Here is a 12211-nt window from a genome sequence, read left to right on the forward strand (position 1 = left end):
AGTCCCACATCGGGCTCCCTGCTCGGCAGGAAGCCTGCTTCTCGCTCTCCCACTCCCCCTGCTTGTGTTCCTGCTCTCGCTCTCTCTCTCTGTCAAATAAATAAATAAAATCTTTAAAAAAAAAAAAAAAGAAATATACTGAAGGGGCACCTGGGTGGCTCAGTTGGCTAAGCGTCTGCCTTCAGCTCGGGTCATGATCCCAGGGTCCTGGGATCGAGCCCGGCATTGGGCTCCCTACTCAGCCAGGAGCCTGCTTCTCCTTCTCCCTCTGCCCCTCTCCCTGCATCAGGCTCCCTGCTCAGCGGGGGAGTCTGCTTCTCCCTCTCCCTGCTTGTACTCTCTCTCTGCCAAATAAATCTTAAAAAAAAAAAAAAAGGAAATATACAAAATGACATGTCTGGGAGGGGTTTCAAAATAATCCAGTTGGGAGAGAGTTTATGGGGGTACAGATGAAAAGATGGCCAGCTGATAGCTGTTGACACTGGGTGACAGGTACCTGCGGGGGGGCAGGGGGGAGGTTCATTTTACTATCATGGCTAGTTTTGTATATATTTGAACGTTCCCAGAAGAGTAAGAATACAGGTGTTGAGAAATGCTCTTCATTGGTGTTTAATGAAGAAAACTGCAAGATGAAAACCTATGCAATGTGGAACTCAAAATTGCTAAGTTATACCCTATTAATTCCACTCCTGTTTACCAAAAACAGTTTGCCCTGAAAAAAGATGGCTGTCAATTCATTATATACTGACCCCCTCGAGAAATGAGATAGGATGGTGGTCTGCCTGGTAGTTTGCCTTGTAATCCTGGGGCTAGAAGAAGCTTCAGCTGTTTAAAGAAAAAAAAAGCCACTATGAATAAAAGAGTTCACAAAGTGTAGTTCTTAAGCATTTTACCAAGCTAGTGCAGAGAATCAGGTTCTGAAGATTAAGTACCTTCTCTTCTTGTTCGAACCAACAAGAGTCTTGATAAAGGTAGCAATTAGCACCTGCCAATTTGCAGAGCCATGTTATTGGAGCTCTTATTTGAGGGGCCAAAGCCTGAACCAGAGAAGGAGACAACCTCCTCTTATATCATCAAAAGATGAAGTGTCCAAGAACTGGACCTGCGCTCAAGTCCCACACTCTTATGTGTTTTAAAAATTCCAGAAGAGTTACTTTGACTACAAAGGAGTCTATACATTTAGCTTATATAGGCATATAACTTAGAAATAGTATTAATACCTCCTCTTACCTTATACATCATCAATTTAAGCTGTTTTGGGATCTCCTACTCTACACTTGGTCAAAGAACAAATCTGAAGAAGTATCTACAGCTAAGCTAGTTAGGAAGTATTCACAAGAAACAAACCAGGAGGTACTACCCCAGGGGGACCTATGGCTCCCAGTCTGGTACCATGTCACAAGACAGCTAATCTCCCCCAAGATTAAATAAGTGGTCTTACACTTGGTCTCTCCATCGGACTTGCTTCTCCTGGGGATGGAGATTTTGGAAACGGGTCTGGGGGATTTGTTTTCCTCTGCCATTCCCGCTCTGCGGTCCTCACCGCTTGTCTGGCTGCCGTTTCCTAGACATCCATTCACTTCCCGACTGAAGGCATGCGCTCCGTTCTCCAAGGATAAATCTTTATTTAAAAGGGATTTGACTTTAGCCAGGTAGCCCTCCTATAGCAGGAAAGGATAATTTAAGTAGCAGTGAATGTAAACAAGCGGCAGTAAGAGAATAAGGAAACACGCACGTCCTTTATAACTACTGGGTAACAAGGAGAGCTGGGGATGATTCTGCGTCCCTGGTCACACGGGTTACATGGGAGGAGACGTTTTCTAGACGCCAGGATGCTGAGAACTGACTTACCTCTGATAATTCCTCTTTATGTAATTTGGTTTCCAAGTCACATAACTGATTCTTTATTTCTGTTTGCAGAAATTCATGCAGGAGATTCAGTTTCTCCTTCACACATTCCTAAGGGAAGAATATAGGTTTAGATGTCCCCAGACTCCCACATCACTAATGGACTAATACACAGAAAATTAAGCTGCCTGGCCACGAAATACCAACTGAATGGCAGGCAATGCTGACTCAGCCTGAAAAACTGAATATTCACAAGACACGTTTGTGATGTTTCCCTTAAGATCACATCACACCATCTCCAGGGTGGTGAAATACGGGAAGATTAGGAGGTGGGATAGAGACACATAACGGTGTACTAGAAAAAAACTGCCTTTGAGAAGGGTGACCAGGACAAGTTACAATTAAGAATTGATGGTGTGGAACCTAGACTGGGAAACTTATCAATGAGTTACCAAGAGATTAGCAGCACGTTAACACAGAACATTAAGAATAATATCTAAGTTATCCTCAAAACTATGGAAAAAAGCTGGGGTGCCTGAGTAGTTCAGTCGGTTGAATGTCCGACTCTTGGTTTCAGCAAAGCTCATGATTTCCTCGGTCGTGTGATCAAGCCCCATGTCAGGCTCTGCACTAAGCGGGGCATCTGCTTGAAGATTCCTCTGCACCGCCCCCCCCCACTTGCACACATGCACACTCTCTAAAATCTTATTAAAAAAAAAAAACTATGGAAAAAAGCTGATTCCACTTAAACTTTTTATGAGCCACAAAGTATCTGTCAAATAGTAACATTTGGCAATAAAATTTAAGGTGGAGATTACCTTTTCTGTTAGGCTATCTCTTTCCAAATCTTTGAGCCTGTGGGAAGAAAACAGGAGAAAGAAAGGCAATTATGCAACTGTTTACTCTAAGACTAAAAAAACAAACGAACAAAAAAACCAAAAACTGGTTTTAAGATTTTATTTATTTGTCAGAGAGAGAGCGCGCGAGCGAGCGAGTGCACAAGCAGGGAGAGCGGCAGGCAGAAGGAGAAGCAGGCTCCCCGCTGGGCAAGGAGCCTGATGCGGGACTCGATCCCAGGACCCTGGGATCATGACCTGAGCCAAAGGCAGCCACTTAACTGACTGAGCCACCCCGGTGTCCCTAAAACCACAGTTTTAAAGAACTTTGGAAATAAATTTGACATGTAGGAGTGTTAGGGAAAAGACAAACAAACAAGAAAACACCACGGTGGTTTTCTACTACCCCTGAGCTAGAAATCCTACTATAATGCCTGTAGTAGTCATTAAGAAGTCATTTGCAATCTGAATGAGGTCTTCCCCCCTCACCCACCACCCTTTAGGGTGCAGTTTTTCTGATAGTGAGAGAACAGAGGAGCTCTATAACAGTATTATTTGCAAAGGAACTAGGAAAATGGAGGCAGGCCATATAGTTGGGGTCCGCCTGTTAAATGACTTACAGGTGGTCTTCCCCCAGTTGGTCTGGCAAGACCCCATGAAAGGGCACAGCACAGCGTGGCCAGTGTTAGAAGGAATGGGCCAGGGTCATAAGATGCAGTGGGGAACAGCCAGCTAACATTCCCAAAGGCTAGGGTGCGGGGTAGCAGCATTCTAATGAGGAACATAAGAAAGGGAAGTAGGGGTGTCTGAGTGGCTCCGTCACTTAAGCATCCTGCTCTTGGTCTCAGCTCAGGTCTTGATCTTAGGGTCGTGTGTTCAAGTCCCACACTGCGCTTCACGCTGGGCATGGAGCCTACTTAAAAAAACACAACAACAAAAGGGAAGTAAAGGCATCTGGTGCAGCAGGGAGTACCCACACTCAGGGTTGACAGAAGTGAGAAGAGTTATTGGCTGGCACCTCACCAGAGAGCTCTTCCTTTGGAATGTTTAGACCTAATCCTTCAGGAGTACAGAACTGTCTTGAGTTTGGCTGGAAAAGCACAGCCTGATTTGATCATTGAAGATTAGTGTCTTGCCTTTTTTTGGGGGGGTGGGGAGAATCAAGGAACAAGAGCAGAAGACACCGAGGAAAGGGAGATGAGTGGACAAGCTGTGGTTCCTAGGCTGGGGGCCAACTGTGGACAGTGCAGGGAGAACAAGTCTAACCAGCTGGGTTAGCATCAGTCACTGGAGAAGAAGTGCCCTGGGCAGGGACTGGGCCTCTACCGTCTCTGAAGCCTCGCACCCAGCATCCATACAGACAACGTACTCCGTTATCACTAGCCAAAAGGGTAAGAACAGAGCTCTCCCAGGCTGGTTTTTCCAAAGAGCAAGTGTGAGCAGCAAAACCAGGAATGCAAGCAATAGGCTTTGCTGGACTAATGTCACAGAGGCTGCTCTGAGTGCATGTGGGCCCTGCCTCTAGCTTTGATCCCCACATCTGTAGGTACCTATTGTACGCCAAGCCCTATTCTAGGCAACGAGCTGGGTAATGGGATGCAGGGACCGCCAGGCAGGGACCTTCTGACCTGGGTGGTCAGGAAAGGTCTTTCTATAGAAGACTCTGACTGCAGACACAGTGGTAGTATATACTATATATTATACACACACAGAGTACATGTAACGCCTTCAAAGTCACTCTACCCTCGAAGTAACTCAGGTCCGGGAGAGCCAGATGAGAATAGCTGCAGAACTCTGTATGCACAGCCAGACACACACACATGCTGCTCCAGGAGCCTCACATCGGACTTCTCAGTCACTCTACTTACAAAACCATGGCAAAAACACGGCCCCTTGATCCTGAGGTTACCTCAGGTGTTAAGGACAATGCTCAGCTGACTATGAAGCCCATCAAAGTACCCTTTTCACAATGCTGACAACTACATCTGGGCACAAATTCTGTCAACCCCTTCCATGAATTGGGATTGTTTAGTCTGGCAGAGAGGAACAAAATAAACTCTTCAGAATACCTAAAATGTCTTGCCCTGTGAAGATGGACTGTAACCTGCCTGGCCCCAGAGAGGAGGGTCGGAGCCCAGGGCAGGCACTGAGGAGCCAGAAGTGTGACAGGGAGGAGGCTGGTCAGTGCACTTCCCAAGAGTCCATCCCTTCCCCGGTAAAACTGAGGATGATACCACCTCACATCTGCTTTACATTCAGAGCCAGGAGGATTAGAAACAGACATGAAGGACCAGGCAGGGCACTCAGAACAACAGCCATGTTATAACGAGATAAAACCTTAGCTCCCATTCCGGCCCAAGATCCCATGATTCATTTCTAGTTGCTTCCCTCAAACAGTCCTATAAGGGAAATAAAGCATAACTGAAGGAATAAAGCAAATACAGTTCAAACCTGAGGGCTTCTGAAGAGCAAGGGTATAAAAAGCATCAGGAAGGACTAGCCCAGAGGAGTAGAGAGCTCAGTGGGAATGGAGCAGGGGAGCTGCCGAAAACAGGAGCAGTCCAGTGGGGAGCTGGCTCAGTACACCCAAGAAACCCACACAAGTCAGGCTGGGTGCCAGTCTGAGGGAGGTCAATAACTTCAGGCTAAAAAATTGATCTTGTTCCATAGTTAAACCACTGAAGGAATCATGGCAGGGCGGGGGGAGGAGGGGAAGGGGGGCCGCGGGGAGGAGGTAACCAAGACATCAGAGCCATGTTTTAGGAAAATTAATCTGGCAAAAATACATTATGTCGACTAGACAGGAAGAGATTACAAGATGTTAAATCACTCTTTAACACCCTAAACTAGAAATGCTGGTCTGTAATATGATTTAGCAGGAATGGAAACCACGCTAGAGAAGTTACAAAACTTCATTAACTCTGCCTCTTGTAACTGGCTACACGGCAGATGGGGTAGGGCTATCTGAGAGGATATCTGTGGTAGGCAGGATAATGAGCCCTTCCCAAAAAGAGATGTCCATGCCCTAATCCCCCAGAACCTGTGAATATGTTGCCTTACTGGTAAAAGAGACTCTGCAGATGTGATTAAGGTTATAGCCCTTGAGATGGGCAGATTATCCTGGATTAGCCAGGTGGGCCCAATCTAATCACTTAAATCCTTAAAAGCAAAAAAACTTCCCAGCTGCATTTCAAGAGATGTGACTAAAGAAGGGTGAGAGAGAGATGGGACATGAGAACTAGCTTTACTGACTTTAAATATGGAGGCAGTGGGCCGTGAGCCAAAGGATACATCATCTCCAGAAGCTGGGCATGGTTAGAGCCAGCAAGAGAAGAGAGACCTCAGTCTTACAACCACAAGGAACTGAATTCTGCCAACAATTTGAAAGAGTGAAGAAACATTCTCCCCTAGAGCCTCCAGAAAGGAATGCAGCCTGCTAACACTATTTCATCCAGCGAGACCCATACCAGATTTCTGACCTACAGAATTGTTAAAACAGATTTAGGTTCTATTTAAACCACTAAGATAATTTGTTATGGATGCAATTAAAAACTAATGCAGTATCAGAAATCCAGAACATTTTTGTAGGGAAAAAGTAAACAGGCCATGAGTGTGAAGAGTGACATTTCAGTGAACAGTAGCTCAGTAGCACTAGATGGCTATTCAGCAGCTAGAAATTAAAACTGGCTCTCCTGAGAGACATCAAAACTGGAGTTAGTCCTGTCCAGGTGATAGGCCCAACTGCTGCAAGTCCTAGGACTAGAAGAGATAAGGGTCCAGGAATGAAAGAAAATGATTGCGGGGGAGTGAGGGGAATATCAGGGAAGAGAGGGGCTCCCTGGTAGTAAACACCATCACAGAAGCCAAGGATAAAAAGGATTAAAAAGCTAGATACTGAGATGAAAGAGGCTAGAACACCACCTCAATCCTAGAGAAGAATGCCTGATCAAGAGTAGGACTGGATACCGAGCACAAAAGCGAAGGTGGCAGCAGAAGGAACAAGTCCAGACCGTTCTACAAGAAGCCAAAGATGAAGGTTGGAATGATAAGCAGGAATATACATCATCTCTACATGGCATACACTGCTCTATTAACACCTGCCTCAGTAGCAGATCTGCATGTTGCTACTCTAAATTATGCTCCCCTAATGGAAATGAAACATACAGCTGACCATGTGATAAGTAGCACAGGTTTTCTTGCAGGGGCTGCTCTACCACATTCACACGTATCAGCTTAATTGGTCTTCATAACGCCCAAGCGGAATGGGCAACACCATTCCATTTTACAGATAAAACACCAAGAGTTGGGGCGCCTGGGTGGCTCAGTCAGTCAAGCGTCTGCCTTCGGCTCAGGTCATGATCCCAGAGTCCTAGGATGGAATCCACATCGGGCTCCTTGTTCAGCAGGGAGTCTGCTTCTCCCTCTGCACCCCCCCTTGTGCGTGCTCTCGAGGCTGTCTCTCAAAAATAAAAAAAAAAAAAAGGAAAGAAAAAAGAAACCATGAAGTTAAACAACTTAGCCCTACAGCTATGGTAGGAAGGAATTTGAACCCCAGTAGTCTGCACCTCTAGAATACTCCTGCAGGGGAGAAATAGAAGAGTCAGTTTTGCCCTCTTCAATACCCAATCAGTTAGAGCGATGGAACTAGAGCTAAGAACCTGGAACCCAGTTTAATCACAAAACAGCTAGCAGTTAAAAAAGCTGTCACAGGGCGCCTGGGTGGCTCAGTTGGTTAAGCAACTGCCTTCGGCTCAGGTCATGATCCTGGAGTCCTGGGATCGAGTCCCACATCGGGCTCCCTGCTCAGCGGGGGGTTTGCATCCCCCTCTGCCCTCTTCCTTCTCGTGCTGTCTCTCATTCTCTCTCTCTCAAATAAATAAATAAATAAATAAAATCTTTAAAAAAAAAAGCTGTCACAATTACTTAGGCTAATCAGAGTTGTACAAAGGAGGCTGCTACAATCTGTGTTTGAATCCAGGTTTCATTAAAGGGGAAAGTCTGGCATGCGTGCCTCTCAGTCTACTCTAACCAAGCTACAGATACAGCAAATAAGGCAAACAAATCACCATCAACTCCAGGGTTGCAAAGGCAACATGCAGGGTGCTCGAGCAGAATTCAACACCCTTCCTGTTATGGGGAAAAGAGATGGTCTTTCTGAGCACAGTCTTAAGGATAAATGGATAGTAGTCAACTTAGGGAAGGGGTAGATAGAACTCAGCGTCACACTGGCCACTCTGCATGGTCTCAGGCCCTGAGAACCTAAGGTTTGTTATGCCTTGTGAGAAGAGCGCAGGATGAATCCGGCAACTGGACAGGGATTCTGGACTTCAGGACCAGTGCACCCGGCAGCGTGTGGGGCAAGGAAACCATCAGATCCAACTTTTGTAAGAGGATCACAGTTTCCACTTATAGAAAAGACCCGAGTAGCAACAGGAAGACCAGTGAGGGACTTATCGCTTTGTACAAATGGTGGCTTGGGCAGAGTAAGAAATATAAGTGGAAAAATGTAGCTTGTCCTGAAAGGCATAATTTTTAGATTTGGGGCATATTATACTTCAAAAACAAAGTTAAAGACTTAAAAACCCAAACACTGAAAATACTTTCTGGTATTACTACATATCTAATGGAACTACGTGTTTAAAAAAAAGCTGACATATATAGACAAGTTAGCAAAAGTGACAGAAATCCATGAGGACCAGGCCTAGTTTTGTTCCTAGAGTATTCTACTGGACTTAAGTACCTCTTGTGTTATAAGTTATACTCCTCTAATTTTCATAGATCAAGAAGTTATACCTCTATTTACAAATCTAAGTTTAAGGGAGTGTTGAATGCCATGTTTATGTATCTTGTACACTGAAATTCAAAATGTAAGAAAAGATGTTGAAAGTCCCATAAGCAGACAATTTCAATGTCTGCCCCATAGTCTAAATCAGAAACCCAAAACTCTGTACCTACAGTAGGCAATTCTAGTTCAAAGTAATATGGAACCTAGGGTTAATGGTGGATGAACTCACCCAAGAGCAGCCAAACACTTGCACTGGCCCAAGAAAACCCCTAAGCCAGTGGCCTGTTCAAAAACCCTAGTTGGAAGGAAAGGTTTTGGCAAGAAGCAGACATCAGCAGGAATCCTTGCTTCCTCATAGCGAACTCCTACAGCATCCACTCTTAAGAACTCTTGAGGATTAAATGAGAAAATGTCAAGTGTTTTATACGATTAGTGACTGATTGGCAGAACTGAGGAAAGCTAGATTAGCCAATAACAATGCTAACATGTGGGCCTTTATGTGCTAGGCATATTCTCATTTCATCCAGTGTCAGTTTAAAGCCCATGTTAATGTAGTCCACAGCTACAGCTTGTTTATGACACCTGCCCAAGGTCAAACAAGCCAGTGGAGATGAGAGTTCTCACCATCAGAGTAAAGAAGGATGGGCTCAAACATCTCTGTTGGGTCTAACATCACCAAGCCAGGGACTTCCGTAATTCCATTTCAAGTCCTATCCTGGGAGGATACAGATAGGGATTCTTCAGCAGGACACACCCCCTCTGTGATTAAGAAGTAGTCTGAACCTGTTTAAGGTTCAGGTAGGGAGCCCCAAATACCACCCCCCCATACATACACACACACACACACACACACACACTCCCAACTCCAAAAGCCCAAAAGACTAGCCTGGCACAACCAAAGGAAACAAGCACAGGGAAATAGGGAAATGGCAAAACCAGCTCACAAATCCAGCTGAGGCGTTCACGCCTGGTCAAGGCTCCAGTGACTAGAGTTCCAAGGAGTGCCGATTTTCAGGAGTGAAATTGGTGCCCTTCACAAATAGGGGCCCAGTATTCTTGCCCACGACCCACCTGCACAGAATTGCTACAGCCAGTCCCGACACTATCTGCTGTGCAACACACGCGCACACATGAAACTGCGGCCACTTGTGTGAAGCGCGCGCACACACACGGCCACTTGTGTGGCACACACACAACCCGCGGCCACTTGTGTCACTCGCGCGCGCGCGCCCACACACACACACACACACACAAGAAACTGCAGCCAGTTCTCCCTAGCAAGGCTTCCTTGACGCCCGTGGCTCACAGGCACAGATTTACTGGAAAGGACCATTCAGCCTTCATGCTGCCCGAGCCCCGGTCCTGCGCGGCATGGTGAGAGTTCCTTCCAGAATGCGACTTCCCCAGCAGTCCGAGATGAAGGAAGCCCCCCAGGGAAGACGGGGGTCGCAAACCTGAGCCGGCCGCGCCCGGGCCCCGAGCGGCGACGTCTGTCTCTGGAGGCCGCCATCGGGATGCGCTGCTGGGGGTACCAAGGGGGGCCCCCAAAATAACCCCAGGGACCGGACCAGCTCGACCCCCCAAGCAGGCCGGGCACCGGAAGTAGAGGCCGAAGTGCCCGGGCCGAGGGGTGTCCTGAGGCCGCGGGCTGCCCACTTCCTGCGCGACCAGACTGGCGGCAGGAGCCAGGCCTGTGGCTCCTCCAGGCAGGGGATCCCCGATGAGAACCCAAAGCTCGCTCTACTTCGAGATCAGAAGTGACCCCAAGTTTCTAGTCACCAGGGAACTGTGAGGGGCCTCGGCCCATTTTGGCGCCAAACGGCCAGGGGTGCGCGCGACCGGAAGTACCACCCTGCCCGCGCCAACCGCCGCCGCGCCGTCCCGCGCATGCGCGTCCGTCTGTCAGCAGCAGCCACCGGCTACCAAGAGGGGAAGCAACCCCCCACCCCCAACGCCGTGCCACTTCCCCACCCCACCCCACCCCATCCCCCGGCCCAAGTTCACAGACTCCCGCAGCACCTACCGCCTACGGACATCATCGGGCAGGGAGATGGCTCGGGAGGCCAGCGTGGGCACCCGGGCCGGGGCAGTGCGGGCAGGCATTTTGGAAACTGCAGCAGAGACGGCGGCGCCGGCGGCAGAGGCAGCCCTGGCTTTTCGCGCGGAAACCGATGGGGAGGGGCGGCGAGCTGAGGCGGCCTGTACCATCTCGGCCCCGACGTGGGGGAAGGCGGGACGTACCATGGGGAGAGAGGTCATACCATGTGCAGGCAGATAGAGTGGAGCAAGTCGAGCACAGGGGCCGCGCAGGCGCGAGATGGGCGCACACCCCCGCGTGGAGTTGTGGGCTCGTCCAAGCTCCGCTGTTTGCTGGGAGCCTTGCCTGAGAGGTTCATTCATTCATTCTTCGGAGCATGCTGGACATAAAACAAGGAGCATCCCCACAGGGCTCCAGCTTGTGGGCTCTTGGGATTGTAACTGAGGACTTGAACTCCATCTATATGCTCATTACAGTGACCTTGGATAGGTCATTTGGACCCAGCCTCCGTTTCATCTTTAAAAAGCTGAAAAATCGCAGAAAATCTTGAGGACACACCAACTATGCAGCTAGCATCAAGGATCTCCCAGTGTGGTGAGGCCCAGGCCACTTCCACAGCCTGTGTGTTTAAAAAAGCACCAGAGCTTAGAGAAAGGATAGTCTCTTCAAACGGTGTTGGGAAAATTGGGTATCCACATGCAAACAAGTAAAGTTGGATCCTTACCTTACACCATATAAAAATTAACTCAAAATAGATTAAAGACCTAAACGTACTCTTGAAACGATAGAACTCTAAGAAAAAGCGGGGGGGGGGAGGGGAGGAACAGCTTAACAACATTGGATTTAGCAATAATTTATTGAATAGGACATGAAAGCACAGGCAATAGAAGCTAAAATATACAGATGGGACTATATCAGACTTAATCTATGCACAGCAAAGGAGTCAACAAAGTGAAAAGACAACCTATAGAATGGGGGGAAAAATTGCAGACCATATTATCTGATAAGATGTTAATATCCAGAATAAAGTGCTACAACTCAACAAAGACGACAACCTGATTTTAAAGATGGGCAAAAGATTTGAATAAACCATTCCCTAAAAATACACAAATGGCTAACAGGCATATGAAAAGACACCCAGCATCACTAATCAGGGAAATGCAAATCAAAACCACAACGATGGGGCGCCTGGGTGGCTCAGTCCTTTAGGAGGCTTGGGTCATGATCCCAGGGTCCTGGGATCGAGCCCTGCATAGGCATCAGGCTCCCTGCTCAGCAGGGAGCCTGCTTCTCCCTCTCCCTCTCCCTCTGCCTGCCGCTCTGCCTGCTTGTGCTCTCTCTCTATCTCTCTGTCAAATAAATAAATAAATTCTTAAAAAAAAAAAAAAACCACCACAATGATAGGTCACCTCATGCCCATTAGAATAGCCATAATCAAAAAATTATTATATATATATATAACAATCAAAAACAAATAAGTGCTGGCAGGAATGTGGAAATTAGGATCCATGTGTACTATCAGGGGGGATGTAAAATAGTGCAGCCACCATGGAAAAGAATGGAGGTTCAACAAAAGATTTAAAAATGGAAACTGGGGGGCGCCTGGGGGGCTCAGTCATTAAGCGTCCGCCTTCGGCTCAGGTCATGATCCCAGGGTGCTGGGATCGAGTCACACATCGGGCGCCCTGCTCGGCAGGAAGCCCA

The 12211-nt window shown here is 47.5% G+C and overlaps 1 protein-coding gene across 1 annotated transcript; it reads right to left on the reverse strand.

The window, feature by feature from the left end:
* Positions 1 to 652: 652 nt before the first annotated feature.
* LOC145720201 (DNA (cytosine-5)-methyltransferase 1-like) lies at positions 653 to 10851 on the reverse strand. The gene is made up of 5 exons (XM_081812424.1): positions 10493 to 10851; positions 2667 to 2703; positions 1852 to 1959; positions 1442 to 1661; positions 653 to 825 (listed from the first exon to the last, which is right to left on the reverse strand). The coding sequence occupies exons 1-5, from the start codon at positions 10726 to 10728 to the stop codon at positions 668 to 670; spliced, it is 759 nt and encodes a 252-aa protein (XP_081668550.1). The 5' UTR covers positions 10729 to 10851; the 3' UTR covers positions 653 to 667.
* Between the last annotated feature and the right edge of the window lie 1360 nt (positions 10852 to 12211).

The sequence above is a fragment of the Leptonychotes weddellii genome, chromosome 1 (assembly GCF_054177405.1).
Source record: "Leptonychotes weddellii isolate Sample4059 chromosome 1, ASM5417740v2, whole genome shotgun sequence".
Classification (NCBI taxonomy): domain Eukaryota; kingdom Metazoa; phylum Chordata; class Mammalia; order Carnivora; family Phocidae; genus Leptonychotes; species Leptonychotes weddellii.

Excerpts from the sequence above, each read along its gene's own strand:
- LOC145720201 (XM_081812424.1), bottom strand. The coding sequence starts at position 10,728 with ATGACCTCTCTCCCCATGGTACGTCCCGCCTTCCCCCACGTCGGGGCC. Across the intron at positions 2,704-10,492 it reads CCCGATGATGTCCGTAGGCG|GCTCAAAGATTTGGAAAGAG; the intron begins GTAGGTGCTGCG and ends TTCTTCCCACAG. Across the intron at positions 1,960-2,666 it reads GAGATAGCCTAACAGAAAAG|GAATGTGTGAAGGAGAAACT; the intron begins GTAATCTCCACC and ends TTCTTCCCTTAG.